Raw genomic sequence first — 19,915 nt, forward strand, 5'->3', positions numbered from 1 at the left:
GTCATTATGTGGATGATTATGTTGATAGTTTCGATACGGCGGAAGAAGCGTTTGAAGTGGCGAAGGAAGTGATCGAAGTGCACAGGAGAGCAGGCTTCTTTATACGCAACTGGATGTCAAGTGACAGAAGCTTTCTAGCGAAGTTGGGCGAGACACAGACAAGTCAGTTGAAAGCAATGCTGCCGGAGAAGGAAATTGGACTGGAAAGAGTATTGGGGATGGCGTGGATGCAAGAAGAAGATATTTTCATGTTTTCGTTACAGCTCGGTGAGAAGATACGTCATCTCATCGACGATTCCGTGATTCCCACGAAAAGAGAAATGCTACGAACGGTGATGAGCATATACGACCCTTTGGGACTGGCAGCGTCTTTCATTGTCCACGGTAAAATCCTGATCCAAGAAGTGTGGCGAGCTGACACGGATTGGGACAACAAAATTCCAGATGAAATCGCCGAACGCTGGGCGACATGGATAGGTGTGCTGAAAAAAATGGATGGTCTTCGTATTCCTCGGTGCTATTTTCCAGGTTACGAACCGGAAAGTTTAAAAAATGTGGAGCTACATGTGTTCGTGGACGCAAGCACTCAGGCATTCGCAGCAGTATCATATTTCCGCATTAAAGACCGTGGGCAAATGAGAGTCAGTTTAGTTTCGTCGAAAACGAAGGTCGCGCCACTTCGAGGACTCTCTGTACCGAGGTTAGAGTTGATGGCAGCGTTGTTGGGAGCTCGCCTGCGGAAAACTATTGTGGAAAACCATACACTAAAGATACAGAGGACTTATTTTTGGAGCGACTCATCTACAGTTTGTTCGTGGATAAAATCGGACACACGTCGGTACCTTTAGAGTCGACGAAATACTAAACCTCTCAAGTATTGATGAATGGCATTGGATTTCTACAAAGGTCAACGTAGCAGATGAAGCCACCAAATGGGGGAATGGTCCTTCGTGCAACGTAAATAGTCGTTGGTTTCGGGGGCCAGAATTTCTCTATGACAACAGAATAAACTGTGCAATGAGCCAAAAAGAAGATACAGACAGAAGTAATGAGGAGCTGAGGGAGGCGTATGTGTGCAGCCATCTAGTCATACAACCATTCGTAGATACCGACAGATTTTCACGATTTGAAAGATTACTACGCTCTGTGGCATACGTTCATCATTTCGTGGATAACTTGCGCACTTCTAGGAATTGTGAGTCTATGGAACTATTGAGTAACCAGTGAGGAAATCAAGAAAGCGGAGAGAACGTTGTGGTCGATTGCACAGTCTGAAGCGTTTCCAGATGAAGTCGCGATCCTGAAGCAAAATGTGAAACGGAGTAGTACACACCAGAAGCAAGTCGGAACATGTAGTATCATTTACAAGCAGTCCCCATTCGCGGACGAATTCGGGGTGTTGCGGGTAGGAAGTAGAGCTTCTGAAGCACGGATTCTAGCCTACGACGCGAAATTCCCCATAATTATGCCCAGAAAACATAGAGTGACGGAACTGCTGTTGGACTATTACCATCGGAAGTACGGTCATGCCAATGACGAAACCGTAGTCAACGAGGTACGGCAGAAATTTCACGTGCCGCGGCTGCGTGTCGAGGTTCGTTTGATCCGGAAACGCTGCATGTGGTGCCGCGTATATAAGGCCGCCCCAGTTACTTTGAAAATGGGACCACTTCCAGCGATAAGAATGGAACCGTGTGTTCGCCCGTTTACCTACGTGGGCATAGACCTTTTCGGTCCCTATTTGGTGAAAGTGGGAAGGAGCGTGGCCAAACGATGGGTATGCTTATTTACTTGTCTAACGATAAGGGCTATACACCTTGAGGTGGTCGCCAGTTTACCACCGATGCGTGCAAGAAAGCGATCAGACGGTTTATAGCACGACGGGGCTCACCACAGGAAATATACTCCGACAATGGAACAAATTTTGTCGGAGCAAGTCGGGAGCTACATGATGAAATCAAACGGATTCACACCGAATTGGGGAGTGTATTCACAAACGTCAACACCCAATGGCGCTTCAATCCCCCTTCCGCTCCACACATGGGAGGGTGCTGGGAGAGGATGGTTCGCGCCGTGAAAGCTGCATTGGAGTCCGTCCCGATAATGCGGAAGCTTGATGACGAATCATTCACAACGGTATTGGCTGAAGCGGAAAGCATGGTCAATTCCAGACCATTAACATTTATCCCTCTGGAGACCGCTGACCAAGAATCTTTGACTCCAAATCATTTTTTGTTGATGAGCTCGGACGGGGTTCGAGAACCAGAGAAGTTTCCAACAGATGTGGGTATGGCGTTAAGAAGCAGTTGGAATATGGTGAAACACACGCTAGACAACTTCTGGCGCCGGTGGGTCGTAGAATACCTGCCAACTATCATCAGACGGACAAAGTGGTTCAGAGAAGTATCAACGCTTAAGGTAGGAGATCTGGTGCTAGTGGTTGATGAAAACGTGAGGAATCGGTGGCTAAGAGGTCGAGTAGTCCGAACGTTTGCAGGAAAAGATGGAGTAACACGCCGTGCCGAAGTGCAGACATCGACTGGAGTTTTGAAGAGATCTGCTACGAAGCTGGCTGTGCTGGATGTGTTAGGATCTGGTGACGTTCAAACAAAGTTCGAGACGACACGGGGTGGAGGATGTTCACCGCAACAGCCCTGCGTATCAGCTATCCCCACTGCAATCCAACCTCGTCAATCTAACGATTAAGAGCAGTCGAATGCCAGATATGATGTGTATGAAGATGGTAGAAGATTATATAGGTATAAGTAAAAATAGATCTGATTTCACCTGTCATAAGACAGTTTGAACAATCCCATTGAAGATTCCACCACTTATTGTATCCTACAGATACCGTATTTCGACCTCAACAGTAAGGCCGTCTTCAAGTGTCTTATACCTTGACTCGACTTGAAGAAAATGATCGCAGTACACTATATACTATGCGTAGGTATAATAATTTACCTAGATACTTATCTTACTACGGTAGCTTATTTCTACTCGCTTGATCTTCAAGTCGAGTATACAAGACACTTGAAGACGGCCTTACTGTTGAGGTCGAAATACGTATCTGTCAGATACAATTAAGTGGTGGAATTCAATGGGATTGTTCAAACTCGTCTTATGACAGGTGAAAACATTCCACTAAAAAGCTCAAAATAATTTTCTTATCAGATCTGATTTGTTTTGATTGGTAAAATTGGAAACTATATTTGAAAGGTAAAATGAATTAAAACTTAGCATAAATAATATTAAAAAGATCTTATTAACTAGATTACAGTACAGAAGAGTAATTCTATACTCTGTTGCGGTTGGCTAAGGATTGAATTTCAATAACGGAGACCTAAAATTGTAAGTAGATAATACCAGCTAAAACAGCTTGAATTGCAATAAGAATAAATTTTTTTTTTTTTTTTTTTTTTTTTAACTAATTTTATTTGCTAATTATCTAATACATGCATTCATCTCTTAGACTAGGTGTTCCGTGTTTTCTTAACACTATCATCCTTATTTGCTATGTTACTTTTTAGTTATTATTAATACATTTCAATTGCCTCTGGCAGTTAGAATTTTTCCTCTGGTTGAATTGAACCATGTAGGAATTACAATGTTTTCAACTTAAACTAAACTTAACCTATTTTATACTAAGGGTACAGGAGTTAATCGTTGCAATAGAAGATTGCAACGATTTTTGTCTAAAATTGGAAATTATTTTGTTGGACATTTGTTGCAATGTCTCAATATTAGAAATTCTATGAAGTTCATTGGTACTATACCACGGAGGCAACTTCAGAATCATTTTCAAAATTTTATTTTGAATCCTCTGGAGTGCCTTCTTTCTGGTATTGCAGCAACTAGTCCATATTGGGACAGCATACAACATGGCAGGTCTAAAAATTTGTTTGTAAATCAAAAGTTTGTTCTTAAGACAAAGTTTTGATTTTCTGTTTATAAGTGGATATAGACACTTAATATATTTGTTACATTTGGCTTGAAGGCCTTCAATGTGAATATCCTTCAGATTTGTTGAGCCGAATTAAGTTCGTAACTCTTAATAACTGATGAGTGGTTGAATGCCCATGGCGAAAACCAAATTGCTCATCAGCAAAAATAGAATTGTCATTAATATGAACCATCATTCTATTTAAAATAATCTTTTCAAACAGTTTGCTTATTGAAGAAAGCAAACTGATTGGGCGATAACTAGAAGCCTCAGCTGGATTTTTGTCCGGCTTCAAAATTGGAACAACTTTGGCGTTTTTCCATTTATCTGGAAAGTATGCCAATTGAAAACATTTGTTAAATAAATTAACCAAAAAGGATAAAGAGCTCTCAGGAAGTTTTTTGATAAGTATGTAGAAAATACCAAAGTGCTTTCATATTTTTAAATTTTCTAGTAATAGATCTCACTTCATCCAAAGTAGTTCCCAACGAAGGGTCAAAAACATTCTCTTGATTGAGAATGTCTTCGAAGCTCCGTGTAACCTGATCCTCAATTGGACTAGTGAGACCTAGACTAAAATTATGGGCACTCTCGAACTGCTGAGCAAGTTTTTGAGCCTTTTCGCCATTTGTTAATAAAATTTTATTTCCCTCTTTAAGCGCTGGAATTGGCTTTTGAGGTTTTTAAGAATTTTGTTAATTTCCAAAAGGGTTTCGAACTGGGATCCAACTTCGAGACATTATTCTCAAAGTTGGTATTTCTCAGAATAGCGAAACGTTTTTAATTTCATTTTGCAAATCTCGCCAATAACTTTCAACGCGGGATCGCGAGTTCTTTGGTATTGCCTTCTTCTCACATTTTTAAGACGGATCAGTAGCTGAAGATCGTCGTCAATAATAATGGAGTTGAATTTAACTTCACATTTCGGAATTGTAATGCCTCTGGCTTCGACAATTAAATTTGTCAAAGATACGAGAGCATTATCAATATCACTTTTGGTATCGAGAGGAATATCAACATCAAAATTCCTATCGATATACGTTTTATATAAATCCCAATCAGCTCTATGATAATTAAAAGTAGAGCTGATTGGATTATAAATGACTTCTTGTGAGATTTCAAATGTCACAGGAAGGTGATCAGAGTCAAAGTCAGCATGAGTTACCAATTGGCCACACAGCTGACTTGAATCCGTTAAAACTAAATCAATTGTAGAAGGATTTCGACTGGAAGAAAAACAAGTTGGTCCATTGGGATATTGAATAGTATAATATCCCGCAGAACAATCTTCAAATAAAATTTTACCATTGGAATTGCTTTGAGCATTATTCCATGAACGGTGTTTGGCATTGAAGTCACCAATTACGAAGAATTTTGATTTGTTGCGAGTCAGAATTTGAAGATCAGCTTTCAACAAATTCTTTTGCTGCCCATTGCATTGAGAAGGCAAGTAGGCTGCAATGAAGGAAAATTGTCCAAAATTTGTTTCAACAGAAACTCCCAAGGTTTCAAAACTTTGGTTTCAAGCGAAGAAAATAATTTATGTTTGATACGTCTATTAATGACAATGGCGACCCCACCACAGGCGCTGTCAAGACGATCTTTTCTGTAGATAAAATAGTTTGGATTTCTTTTAATGGAGAGTCCTGGTTTTAAATACGTTTCAGTTATAATGGCAATATGCACATTATGAACTGAAAGGAAGTTGAATAATTCATCTTCCTTACCCTTTAGAGAGCGGGCATTCCAATTTAGAACTTTCACACAATTATTTGGATCCATTGAAACGGAGTCCAATAACAATTTTTTGTGTACTTTATACCAACCTGAACAGCTTCAGGAATGGTATTTGCTTTGAACATTGCATCAATCATGCAATTGTTCAGTTAAAAAATCCAAATCGGAAGCAGTCATGCTACCTGAATCGGCAACATGACCATTATTTTCCGTTGGGACATGGGTATAAACCTCATTTTGAGAAGAGAAATTTTGTCTACCAGCAGCGATGTTTGCATACGTAGGTACATTGGAAAAATTGGAATTTACTGAAGTGCTTGCTACCCGTTGACGAGCGGCAAAATTTGTTTGTGAATTGTGGTGGGTATGAATTGCTCGACCGGTAACCGGTTTCGAAATTTGAGCGTTTGAAAATTTCTACCCGTCGAATCTGGGATCCGATTTGAATTTCCGTCATCAATTTTGCACGGAATTCAAAACTTTTTTGCGTGAAGGGCATTCCCAGAAATTGGATTTATGATTGCCCCACAATTAGCACATTTAAATTTATTGAATCTTCTCTCACAGGACATGCGTCCTTGGTGTGAGAGGTTCCACCACAAATCATGCATTTAGCATCCATGTGACAATGTTTGGTTCCATAACCCCACTTTTGGCACTTACGGCACTGGGTGGGGTTTTGAAATTTCCCCAGGCCTCAGGAAATGTTCCCATGTAACACGGACATGGGACATAATACAGGCCTTTTCCAACTTTTCATATTATTTAGTTCATTTTGTTAAAATGAACTAAATAAAATTCTGAGAAATGCCCTCTGGGAAGTACCAGAGTGGGATTTCTTTTTCATCTTAATTACTTGGACTGGTGAAAATCCAAGTAATTGAGAAATTTCAATTTAATCTCATCCAGTGATTTGTCATCACTGGGAGACCTTTCAAGACGACTTTGAACAATCGCTCAGTTTTGTCGTCGTATGTGAAGAATTTATGGCGCTTCTCAGTTAAATACTGAAGAAGACGTTTGCGATCGTCAAAGGATCCCGGCAAAACGCGGCAGTCACCCTTCCTAGCAATCTGAAATGAAACCTTGATCCCCTGAAGGTTACTCAAAATCTCATTCCTAAAGCCAGAAAACTCGGCAACAGATACCACAATCGGCGGAATCCTTTGCTTTTTCGCATGAATCGAATCACCTGGGCTAGATTCGATTTGCTCAATATCATCATTAATCAAATCGAACTGATTGCTCAGTTCGATAGGAGAAAAATTATTTCCGACATTAGAGTTTGAAGGAATATCTGAATTCTCCAGCTTCCTTCTATTTTTTCCGCGCTTTGGCAGGACGGTCTTGAAACCTTGTTTCTTTGAAGGAAGTGGAGAATTCAGAGACTCCCCCTTCCTCTTGTTTTTATTAATGCTCATTGCTGAGCGTGGAGACGTGACCTTCTAAGAGGTTTTTCCCAGAATGGTGTCCCTGCAGGATTACCACCGCTTGTCGGAATTTTACTTCCGCAAACGGGTCCAACGTAAAATGAAGGCACGGTCCAAACAAAGATTATAACGGGATCAATAGGTACAAATTGCGCTGAGAAGCACTGTTGAAATTAAAATAGCTTCGGGTAGTATTAAAAACTTCCTTCCGCAAAGAGAGAAAGAACCGCACAGCACGAAAGCACAATGCGGTCTGAGAATAAAATTTATGTTTATAGCTTTAAGCTGATCACTACAGAATCACGCGAGTTTTCTGCTAGAAGACCTCCGGAATATTTCCCCGCAACAATCGTTTTTATTTCTTTCTGATCCACTACTTCGTGCATGACGGGCCTGCTTGGCTTCCTTATCAGCTTTTTCGTTTCCGGGAATGCCTATGTGACTTGGGATCCAGCAGAAAGTGATGAATGTTCCATTTGATATTAAGTCGTTATACAAGTTGATGATTTTATCCTTGAGAATGGATTTTATCTTTTTTTTCTCGAGGCTGTTGATCACACTTGAAGAATCAGTGCATATTATGTAAGAGCCTACTCTTTCTTGGTTAGATATCCAGCGCAGGGCTTCTATTATTGCCATGCTTTCGACACTGTAAATGCTTATTTGATTATGAGTTCTTTTACGTATTATGTTTCCGTCTACGATAACACTAAAACCCGTTCTGGAGTCGGTTTTTGATCCATCGGTGTAAATTGCTGAGTGGAACCTATATTTAGTGAGGAGTCGTTGCGTGAGTAATTTCCTCAGCTCGATATTGTTCTTCCCATTTCTGCTAGCGCTCAGGATGCTATTATAAACTACTATCTTTTTTCTTTGCCATGGTGCACTGGTCGGAGTGTAGAGAGGTCTAGTTGCCGGGATGTTGGCTTCAATGTCTACAATGATTTTGCTGCTCCTGGATCTTATTGTATTCGGTTCAATTGTTGTAGTCTGGTTCCATAATTCTCCTGAATTATTGCTGCTTACTTCTTCTGTTTCTTCGTTAGAGGGGCATCGATTATTGTTGTTTTCCTTTGTTGCAAATATCGCCAGTCTCTGGTTCAAAAGGAATCTTATGCTGGGGATACTTGTTTCAGCCCGTATGCTCACTATCGGACTAGTATGGAACGCACCAGTGATGATTCGTAGTCCTTTGTTGTGCACACTTTCGAGTCCTCCAATTATTGCTGATTGATGAAGTTACCGGTGCTGCATATAGCATTTTTTCAAGTATAGTTGCTTTGTAGATTTTGATGAGTGTTTGACGATCTCCACCCCAAGATCTGGAAGCAATGAATCTATAAGAAACTGGATTCTTTGGATACATGTTGCTTTCAACTCTTCTATATGCGTCTTATAGGTGAGATGTTGATCTAGCGTTACTCCAAGGCATTTGTGACTAGATTTTTCTAGAATAGGTTCGCAGTTTATTTTTAGTCTTTGGCTCTTTTGCTTTCTAGATCTGGAATTCTTGAACACTACTGTTGCGCATTTTCTGTTGATATTTTGAAACCGGTGCGTTGTTCCCATGTTTCAACCTATTTGAGCGCTGATTGGAGTTTTTTGAAAAGATTCTTTTGGTTGGTATCAGTGGCAATGAGCACCACATCATCAGCGAAAAGAAGAGCTTTGACGCCTGATGGAAGGGCCAAGCATATGGTGTCAATTGCAATCAGGAATAGAGTGACGCTTATAACTGATGCTTAGCATAGACCGTTCTCCATTTCAGTTTCTTTGGAGAGCGTACCGTTTGCTTTAACTCTGAAAGTTCTTTTTCCAGCATTTTTGAATGTACTTGGTAAGGTTTCCACCAATTTTCCATTCGCTGATCCTGTTCAATATCAGCCTACGCCAGGTTATATCGTATGCCTTTCTGATGTCCAAGAAGATCGCCTGTGTCAGAAGTTTTTATGCATAGCTTCTCTAACTGTGGTGTCAAATAGAGCTAGATAATCTGAGGTGGATTTTCCTTTCGGAATGCAAACTGGTGTTCATTGATAAGCTTACGTTCTTCAATTTTGTGCATAAGCCGATTATTGATCATTCTCTCAAAAATCTTTCCGAGGCAGCTATTCAAATATATTGGCCTGTAGTTCCCTGGACAGTTCCTTTTCTCCTTTTCCCTTGTATATGGGAATTACTATTGATTTAGTCCAGATTTCTGGATAAATTGAACTTTCCCATAATCCGTTATAGGTTTTCAGAAGAAGATTTTTGTATTCTATTGGGAAGTTAGTAATCATGGCATAATGGATTCCGTCTGGACCAGGGGAGGATCCTTTCAGTCCTTCCATCGCTTCTTCCAACTCGTTTTTGGAAAATACCGTATTATATTCAGCTCTGTCATCCTGGTTGATTGTTCTCGGAGATTTTTCGACGGTGTTTTTAAATGTCCGAAATGCGTGTGCATATTCTTTGTCACTGGATATTTGTCCAAAGTGTTTGGCCAGGCTATCAACGATGCTCTGGTTGTTAGTTGCTCGTTGGTTATTTAGTTTGATTTCTCTGATATGTGAGGATTTATATTTTCCTTGAATTTTGCTGTAGTTGTTCCACAACTCTTTTGCTGGTGTAAGCACGTTTAATTTTTGAACAAAGTCGTCCCATGACTTCTTTTTGCCTTCATGATAATCTCTTGTGCTTTGATATTTGATTCCCGGAAGTCTTGTGTATGATTGGGGTTTGAGGATACTCTAATACTTCTTTGCCAATTCCTTGGGCCTTTCTTCTCGCTTTCACTGCAGAAGCTACTTCATTATTCCACCAGGGTACCTGTTTTTCCCTGACAATCCCTTTCGTTTTTGGAATTGATTGTTCGGCTGCTTTTATTATCTGTCTTGTTATCAATTCTATCTGCTCGGTTACGTCATCTCTGCAGGAGATTTCGATAGTGTTTCTGTATTTCTCCCAGTCGGCTTCTTCGATTTTCCACTTTGGTAGGCATTCTTTTTCCTGTAATATGTATGGCATTGATAAGATTAGTGGAATGTGGTCACTTCCATGGGAGTCATTAGAGACTGTTAGCTCTAGGGAGCCTGCTAATTGGTCTGAGCAACAGCAGATGTCGATGCATGATCCCATTCCTGTATTGCTGTTTACATAAGTATTTTCACCATTGTTGAGAAGTACGAGGTTTTCTTCGTCAATAACTGACTCTATGATTTTGCCTCGCTGACTGATTTCGCTGGATCCCCAAAGTGGATGATGTGCATTGAGGTCTCCTACCAATATGAAAGGCTTAGAGATCTGAGACAGCAGATCCAAGATCTCATTCTTTTGAATCCGTTTTCCGGGAGGTAGATATATATTCAGTATATTCGCATTGATCGGTGCGCCTACTTTTACAGCAACTGCTTCTAAGCTTGTGTTTATATCAATGGATTCACTATCGATGTCTTCTTTTACTGCTGTTATTACCCCGCCTGCTGACCTCGCACCATCTGGTCTTGGTCGATGGTATGTTTTATACTTACTTATGCAAGATTGATAATCGTTTTTACACATTGTTTCTTGAAGGCATACCACTTGGGGGTTGGTTGTATTCATTAACAATTTTAATTCAGTTCTTCTTCTCCGTAGTCCCCGTACATTCCAAGAGACCATACAATTTTCTCTATTTGTCAGGTTATGTGTAGGTTGTGCTATGTTTGAGGTTGTTTTTGGTGTGATTACGGTGTACTATTGAGTATTTAGTGTTGTTTATGGTCTCATTGGATGTGATTTCGACTTCAGGACCCCATATCTTCATCTTGGTTGGTAGAATTATCGGATTGTTCTGCTTCTGAGTTGACATAGTCGTCCACTTCGCATGGTTGCATTTTGCTAACTCCTTTCTTCTTCCTTGGAGGGGAAAGTAGGGTATTTTCCTGACTCCTTGTATGTTTAGGGGCAGATTTGTGTCCATAAAACTTTAATAGATTTTCAAGTTTACTGCAGTTTTCTTGAAGCTTTTCAATCTCCTTTTCCGCTAACTTTCTTCTTTGTTTTTCTTCCTTGTATCCAGTCAGTAGTTGATCACACTTTTCCTGCATTTCTTGGTAATTTTTTTCCATTTGATTCACTTTTTTTTTCGTTTCCATGAACGGAACTTCTTAATTCTTCTTTGTACTGGTTTAACTTTGATTCGAATTGCTTTTTCATCTCAGTTTTTAGGTTTTCTGCGTATGTTTTTCTTTCTTCCTTTAACTCGTTGATCTTTGATACTAATGCTTGGTTCTCTTCAATAAGCTTTTTTACTTCACCATCGATAGAAGATTTCAACATATTAGAATATGTTGTTTTACCCTCAGCTTCGACTATGTTTCTTGCTTCCCAGAATGATACGTTCCTGTCCACTTTCATTTTCGTTATCATTTTTTCTTTCTCCAGGATTGGGCATCCTTTGGAGAAAGCGCCATGTTCACCGAAGCAATTGACACATTTCATTGCATTGTTACATTCTTCGTGAAATTCTTCACCACACTTACTACACTTTTTGTCACTTTTGCAGTCCTTGCTTGTATGTCCAAACTTAAGACACTTGAAGCAGCGTAATGGATTTGGATACCATGGCCGCGTTTGTAACACTAGGTAGCCAATTTTCACTTCTTTCGGTGGGACGGTTCCTTTAACAACAAGCACAAAAATTCCGGTGGGAGATTTATTGTCGATCGGGCCTTTGGTCATTTGCTTCACTTCTATAATCACTTGTTGGGCAACGGTCTCAAGAATTGTAGCGTCCGTATCATTTTTCAAATCGCGACAGAAAATTACTACTTTGCACGAGTTTAACGATCTGTGCTCATACACTTTCACTGTTATTCCCTCGGCAATTTTTTCAATTTTAGTCAAGTTTTTAGCTTGGCTTTCATTTTTACTGTGACAAAATTTTGCCATCTTTAGTCTTTTTACTGATGCCACTGTTCCACAGTAGCCCTGAATAGTTTTGTCCACTAGCACTGGCGACACTCCGTGAAGATTTTTACCTTCATCTAGTCTCTCAATTACCATATTTTTTTCTCTGCACCTCCACTAGAGATATTCCCCACACGGGGAAACTTGTATTGTTCATCTGTTTGGTCTACCACTTTTCTGTTTTATTTATTTATTTTACACTCGCGTGAACTGCTCGATGGGGTTATTAGCTTTTCGATTTACTGATTAATCACTTTTGCCGGTATGACTGGGCGCGTAATCGGACACCTCTTGAAATTTATAAACGCGGACGATGAATTGCACTGATGCTACCTCACTCGACCGTGATCGAACACGAACTGGAAAGGCTATATGATTGCTCCAAAAAAACTTTTGATAGAAGGCCCGGAGACCCATAGTGTTGTATACCGATCTACTCAGCTAGACAAACTGAGGTGGGGGCAGCAGGGACAGCAGGGACAGCATGGACCATGTCCAAGGGCTTGACGACCCCTCCCCAGCTGTCTGCGAGTCAGAAAGAACTGCCTAGGGCGTGGTGGGATTTAGCAGTGGGCTCTGCTAAAATCCCTCCCAAAAAACCACAAGTGCCCGCAATCAGACTCTATCAAAGCGACTGTGTGCCGCTTCAAAAGCACAAGCCCAGGGAGTGCCAATTGGCATGGGAGTGTCCCTACTTCGGTAGGGCAGCGCGTGAGCTGCTTCGGCAGGGAGTGAGTGATCTGTTTGTGCTGAGGCAGGAGTGTCATAGCGCGTCACCGCTATTGTCACCTCGAAGCGCAGCAGAAGTCTGAGTATGGACTGCACATGCTAAGGTAGGAGTGTCGTAGCGTAGTATGGTTGATTTATCCCTACATACCGCTATCGACACCTCGAGGCATGGCAGTGGAGTGTTAGAGTGAGTTGGGGAGTGTCCCTACTTCGGTAGGGTAGCGCATGAGCTGCTTCGGCAGGGAGTGAGTGATCTGGTTGTGCTGAGGCAGGAGTGTCATAGCGTGTCACCGCTATTGTCACCTCGAAGCGCAGCAGAAGTCTGAGTATGGACTGCACATGCTGAGGTAGGAGTCGAGGTACCCATCGACACCTCGAGGCATTGCAGTGGAGTGTTAGAGTGAGCACCCGAAAAAGGGTCACATGGAGCGAATGGTCTTTGGAGAAGCTGCTTCGGCGGCAGGGTAGCAGTGGGTTGTACCCACACACCCACAGTTGTGCACATGTGGTGCATGGGGAGTGTCCCTGCTTCGGCAGGGTAGCGTGTGGTCTGCTTCGGCAGTGGTGTGATTGATCTGCTCGTGCTGAGGCAGGAGTGTCGTAGCGTAATATCTGTAGGCCCAGGCAGTTACCGCTATTGACACCTCGAGGCATGGCAGCGGAGCGCCCGGGAGAGCATCCAAGTAAGACTCAAATGGAGTGAATGGTGTGCGAGCACCCAAGTCAGTCTCGCGTGGGACGAGTGCCTGTGTGAGCGATAATGAGCGAGTACGCTTAGTACTGCCATCCCCCCAGAAGTAGTACTGCGAGGTAGTTCCTGGGGGAAACGATGGTGGAGCCCAAGGGAGTTTAGTCGGTATTACCGGTATGGTCGAGTCCGACACTCCAGTACATTTCCGTGTGGTAGTTTGGCAACTACAATGCACGTGTACTGGGTTAGTGTGTAAATGCATTCTCCCTTGTAAAAAAAAAAAAAAAAGACAAACTGAGGTGACGTCTGTTTTTTGTGTATTTATGTGTACAAATTTTGTAGACACACACAATTAAATCATTTCACAGATTTCGGTGAATTTTGCTTCAATTCACCGAAATCTCAACAGCAGATTTGTTCGGTAAATATTTCACAAAATTTTCGGTGATTTTTCCTTTGTTCAACTGTCAAAACCACCGAAAATCTGTAAAATTATTCACCGAACAGTTCTGCTGTTGAGATTTCGGTGAAATTTCACAGAAATCTGCGATTTATTTTAAGTGTGCACGTTTTAGAACTTAGAATTATCCGATTTACTCGCAACAAGTTGCATTCGTCAGGGAATTGTTTGCTATTGAAAATGGGCTCGATCATTGCTTTTCGGAATTATTGAAAAATCATTGTTTTTTCCAAAGGCCCCCCTTGGAAAAAAAAATCAAAAAACAATTGTTTTTGAATGGTGGCAAGGCAAAAATATTAAAAATGATCGAAAAAATGTGATCTATTCCCCCAAAGAGCTTTTTTGACCTTTTTAAAGTGATTTTTAAATATATTTTATAATGCACGAGAAAGGCATCATCACTGCTAGGTGAATTAATCTGGGTTTTTGTAACAAAAAATGCATTATTTTCGTTTTTAATTTCGAGACTTTTATTTTAAAAACGAACAGTGGGTAATGTCTGTGACATAAGCGCTAAGTGGACGTAGGACTTGACTTGACCATGCCTTTAAGATACATAATATGTCCAAATTTCTCACATCAACTATTTTGGATAAATAATCGGCGTTGCATACCATTCCTTGGCAAAATCTTCTCATCAAACCGACACAGAAATCAAATCTACCTCGAACAAGAATCATCAAAAACAATTCAGGAAGTATCTGTCCGGTCACGGAATATTAGCATTCGTCAATGATATTAGCCTCGACAGTGGCAACCTTCCCACTGAAGGACTGCCTGAAATAAGCCACAAGTTGGCCCAGCAGGGGATGTAGGGCTTCCTAATCCGTGCGATAGCGACTGAAGGAGAACATTATTTTTAACTCTTAGAGCCTTGAAAAAGGCTGTTTGCTTCGGCTAAGTCCAAAAAGTAAGAAAACGATCTTTTCAAATAACCGCGAATTTCTAGTGGTGGTATAAAAGACTGAATGCTCTGCGAGCGAATGCACTTTTCTTTTATACCTTATTTTGAATCTTCTCTGCTTCCCAATTGGTGGGCCAATCAGCCAGTGTCTTGTATCCCGCTTCTTTGTCAGCCAAAGCGTCATCATCATCAACGCGTTCGAGAAAGGCTTCTTCTTTTTTACGCTTGTTGCTCGCTGCTGGCGTCTATTTCCTAACGGGACTTTTCGCTTGATACAGGCCAATAAGCCGGGCAAGCCAGCTTAGAATTGCAGTTCAGGTTAGAAGTACGTGTATTTTTCTGAGACAACATTGTTAGTAGTAGATGGAAGGAAACACCCGGACATGGGATTTCGGGTGATAAGATTTAGAATTGGTAACATGGGACGATCATTCAGTCACGTTCGCTTTGTGTGCGGTCAGTATCAAACAATGTTTATCTAGATATTTCTTGATCAATGCCAGGCCTTGGAAAATTCGTTCAAAAACGAATGAATGCTTCGTTTTTAGCCCACAGTGAGGTTTTAATTTCGGTGCACCGATTGATGTGCACTCGATGACGTGCTGCTGGCTGCACGAACAAGGGAAGAGGCAAATACAAAGCATTCGTTCATCCAAGCCCTGATCAATGCCAAAAAATCCAACATTTGATGAAAAATGGATTGATAGTTTATTAATGTTTGAGCTGTTATCGGTGTTTTTTTTAATCCAAATATCCAAATATTATGTGAGAGATTTGGACATCTTATGTTTTTTTAGGCATGGTCAAGCGAAGTCCTTCATCCACTTCGCGGTTAAATCAGAAAAATTATCCACTGTTAGTTTTGACGCTATTTATGAAAATCACGCATAAAATTTTATCACTAGAATATTGGATTTGTCACCCAAGTACAATTTCTATCCCGAAGGGTATTGAAAGCTTTGATATTGATCTCTATTATTGACTCTCTGAAGAACCGTTTGTTTTTTGGACATACATGCTGCATCATGTGGCTTTTCTTCAGCCTGTCTCGGCTCATCACCGATGCCGGCCGGTCTCGGCTCGACTCTGCTGCTGCTACCGGAATCTGCTCAGCATTGCTGCTTTGTCTAATGTGACCATACGTCCCGCGTTTCGCGGGACAGTCCCGCATTTTCCCTATTTGTCCCGCGCTGAAAAGCGTCCCGCGAAACGTCCCGCATTCAACTTATTTCTAGATAATGTCCCGCGAAATACAGAAAAGTAGCATACATTATAAGCTATTACTCAGTATTTTGAAAGAAATAATTAGATTTTACTTCCATGTATTTCTTGCTGCGTAATTGCTTGGATTTCGACACGGAACGTCCTAAATTCCACTCCATTTAAATGTCATGTGGACCAAAATCTTGCGGAAAATTTACCCCAGTTAGAAGACGACCTTTACTATGTTGTGTGTTGATATTAGGTATCGATAGCAGTGTTGGGAAAAATTCAAATTCCTAAATCTCATCCAAAATGCGGTCGATGCAGACTTCATTCCCTGCTAAAAGGTGTGAGTGCTGTTCAATCGATGATGCGGTTGCTTCGCTTGTCCCGGTCAGAATGAAAGGAAAAAATCGCGTTGCGCTATTTTATGGCTTCTCGGCAGACTCAGCAACTGCTCATTCGCTGGTGTTTGCACCAATGAGAACGTGCGTAATGGAATGATGCAAGAATTATGCGGTACCCATATTTATGTGAGCAACAGAGGACACACGCGCAGTGGAAATCACGTAGGGATTTGGGAAGAATCGAATTAAAACACGGACACTTTAACGATAGAAAAATTAGCTTATAATTCCCGTCTACTTCGGTTGGTTAACAAGATAGGACAAAACAAATTTTCACTGCACACTTCTCTGCTTACGCGCGCTCCGCTCGGCGCGTCGGTGATCATTCGATGATGATGACAGCAAGGGGCACGACAGTGTACTTGGTAGCAAGGGGTACACATTGCATATTCTTAATACTCCTCCTCAATTGTGGGCCTCTTGCTTCTCACCAAGCAATCCCAATTTTTCTGTAAACTGGTAGTGCTTCACTAGCCCTAACGGTTTCGTCAGTATATCAGCATTCATCTCGTTCGTAGGACAATACTTCAATATAATTTCGCCCCGGTCACATATTTCTATCACAAAATGATGTTTCGTCTCGATATGCTTCGATCGTTTCGTTGATCTCTCAGACTTTGCGAAGCTAAGACAACCTTGGTTAGCTTCATTCACTTCGGTCACTGTCTTTTGCTTCACTCCAAAATCCTCAAGCAAACGTCGTAGCCAAATTACTTCTTGACACGTCTCAGCAAGTGCTACGTACTCCGCTTCCATCGTAGACAAAGTTACACATTCCTGCCGGCGGCTTGCCCAGGACACAATTCCTCCTCCGTAGTATACTACTATTCCGGTTGTTGACTTGCGTCTTCGCGTCTTTCAGTCCCACTTTATCTATCAGCTTGTCAATGTTGTTTTTCAGGCTCACACTGTAAACTCCGTTCGTTTTTTCCACTTCCAACCCAAGAAAATACTTCACATCTCCTAGGCACACGATCTCACGATGGTTACTTAACTCTTCATAAACACTATGTATCTCCTTCTCGTTGCGGCATCCCATGACAAAATCATCGACATACACGATCAAATAAACCTTCTCTCCGTTTCTCGTCGCCACATATAGGCAAGGGTCAGCTGAACTTGACTTGAACCCCAAGCTGGATAACACACTGCTTAGTTACTGGTTCCAGCATCTGGCGGATTGTTTCAGGCCATAAATGCTTCTGCGGAGCTTGCAGACAAACTCCTCCTTTCGAACTTCATATCCAGGAGGTTGGCGCATGTAGATTTCCTCCTGGATATTTCCGTATAAGTATGCTGTTCGAACATCCAGATGCTTCAACACTAGCTTTTGTTGACTAGCCAATGTCCACGAGTACGGCGATCAGACCGCCTGACACCTTCAGGTTCCACGTTTAAAGCTCCATCAAGTTCTTCTTTCACAAATAGAGGATCCTCTCCAGGTTCAACCTCACTCACATCGAAATAATTCTCATGTTCACTTTCTTCACTTTCTTCCCCCCCTATTTTCTTCACTTAATTCACCAGGTAGTTCTTCTTCAGTTTGTTGCGCTGGCCTCAGCTTCGGGACAAAGCACCACTCTTCGTCACTGTTCGCAGAATCTTCGCTCTTCTCTTCCTGGTTGGACCCATTATTCATCTCCAGGAATCTGGCATCGCGACTTATCGTTACTCTGTTGGTCTCGGTATCGACAAACCTATACCCTTTATGTTCATCCGCATATCCGATGAATCTCAATTTCAGTGCCTTCTTTTCAAATTTTCCTCGTTTCACGTCCGGGATGTGAACGTACGCCGGACACCCGTACACCTTGAGATGTCCCAGCTCTGGTTTCCGGCCACACCACTTTTGGTACGGAGTAGTATCAACAGATCGTGACGGTAACCTATTCTGTAGGTATGCAGCGGTAAGTACTGCTTCGCCCCAATACCGTTTGGCGACACCGGCGTCTAGTAGCATCGTTGTTGCCATCTCCTGCAAAGAACGATTCTTCCTCTCTGCTACGCCATTCTGTTGGGGGGTATATGGCATTGTATACTGCGCTTTGATTCCCTCCGCAGCAAAAACGCTCGAAGCTCGTTATTTGCATATTCTCCCCACCATCCGATCGAATCACTCTTGGCTTTCGATCAAAAAGATTTTCCACATAGCGAACATACTCCTTGATTCGCTGTACCGCATCTGATTTCTTTTCCAACAAATAAACGACTGTAAAGCGACTATAGTCGTCTATCATAGTCATCAGAAACCTTTTTCCTCCAGGCGTTGACGTTCTCATTGGTTCGCACAGGTCTGTGTGGATCAGATCCAGAACCTTCGTGGACTTCCGCTCCGCTACCTTGGGGATCGGATTTCGGGATGATTTTCCTTCTAGGCACGGTTCACATGTTTCACGGATCCCACAGTCACTCAAATTCATACCCACGCCCAGGTTCTCATTGTTGATTCTCGTAATCACAGTGGGATCCCAATGCCCAAAACGCCGGTGCCACTGATGCTGACAATTTAGATGGTGTACCTTACCTTGAATTCGATTTGACGTCTCCGCTAACTTCAAGCGATACAGGCAGCCAGACCGATCACCGACGACTACCACCTTACCAGCTGCGTTCTGGACAACACAGCCATCCACTCGGAAAACGACCGTGAATCCTTTGGAGGTTAATCGATCAACCGAGATTTAGCCACTCGTTAGCGACGGAACATAGAACACTTTTTCCAGTTTCACATCAATCACATTACCTTCTCCGTCAACACTATGCACTGTTCCCTCCCCACATCCAGCCGTTTGAGTAACTTTTCCGTCGGCCAGAATCACATTTGGACCAATCTTCATCGAGATTGTCGAGAAAAATCTTTGTCATTCGTCATATGGCAGCTAGCACCACACTGTCAATGTACCAAGCATCACTCTGTTCACCGCCAACCATGAAACACACACCACTATGTTCATTCTTCGCTTGCTTGGCATTTGGTTTCATCTCCTTCTTCTTATCTCCTTCACTCTGCTGCTTTGCAAGCAAACGGCAATTCCGCTGAAAATGCCCTGGTTTCTTGCAATGGTAGCACACTTTTTCGAAATCTCGTTTAGAACCATTCGACTTAGACCACGGCTTTGTAGCACTTTTCATTGCCTTTGCACCATTTGAATCACAAGATCGCTCTTTTCTTCGCTCAGACTCATCGAGCACCTTGGATTTCACTAATTGCAAAGTGAGATCCGCATCAGGACGGCTTTCCAATGCCGTCACCAAACCACAAAAAGAATCCGGTAAACTGCGCAAAATCATCGCGACCTTCATTGAATCGTCCACCTGCTGACCAGCCAGTGCACAATGGTCGGATTCGTCAAATTTCACGACATAAATCGATAACTCGAAAACCATCAGTGCTAAAGTTTTGACGTCTTCAGAAGAAATGATCTACAAGAAGAGATCTATTTTCGGTGTATGTTGTCATCAGGGTGGTCCTTCGGTAATTT

General features: G+C 41.9%; 2 protein-coding genes across 2 annotated transcripts; one reads left to right on the forward strand and one right to left on the reverse strand.

The window, feature by feature from the left end:
- The first annotated feature begins 1,465 nt into the window (after positions 1-1,465).
- Positions 1,466-2,706, forward strand: LOC134223157 (uncharacterized). The gene is made up of 2 exons (XM_062702296.1): positions 1,466-1,777; positions 1,834-2,706. Exons 1-2 carry the CDS (start codon positions 1,466-1,468, stop codon positions 2,704-2,706), a joined length of 1,185 nt encoding a protein of 394 aa, XP_062558280.1.
- Positions 2,707-9,926: 7,220 nt separating this feature from the next.
- Positions 9,927-19,270, reverse strand: LOC134223158 (uncharacterized). The gene is given in 7 exon segments (XM_062702298.1): positions 9,927-10,997; positions 11,073-11,225; positions 11,227-12,149; positions 12,152-12,196; positions 17,958-18,444; positions 18,551-19,086; positions 19,177-19,270. Coding segments are annotated over 7 exon segments (2,361 nt in total). The 3' UTR covers positions 9,927-10,874.
- Between the last annotated feature and the right edge of the window lie 645 nt (positions 19,271-19,915).

This window comes from Armigeres subalbatus, chromosome 3 (genome assembly GCF_024139115.2).
Source record: "Armigeres subalbatus isolate Guangzhou_Male chromosome 3, GZ_Asu_2, whole genome shotgun sequence".
NCBI classification, from domain to species: domain Eukaryota; kingdom Metazoa; phylum Arthropoda; class Insecta; order Diptera; family Culicidae; genus Armigeres; species Armigeres subalbatus.

Excerpts from the sequence above, each read along its gene's own strand:
- LOC134223157 (XM_062702296.1), top strand. The coding sequence starts at position 1,466 with ATGCCCAGAAAACATAGAGTGACGGAACTGCTGTTGGACTATTACCAT. Across the intron at positions 1,778-1,833 it reads GGAGCGTGGCCAAACGATGG|TTTACCACCGATGCGTGCAA; the intron begins GTATGCTTATTT and ends GGTGGTCGCCAG.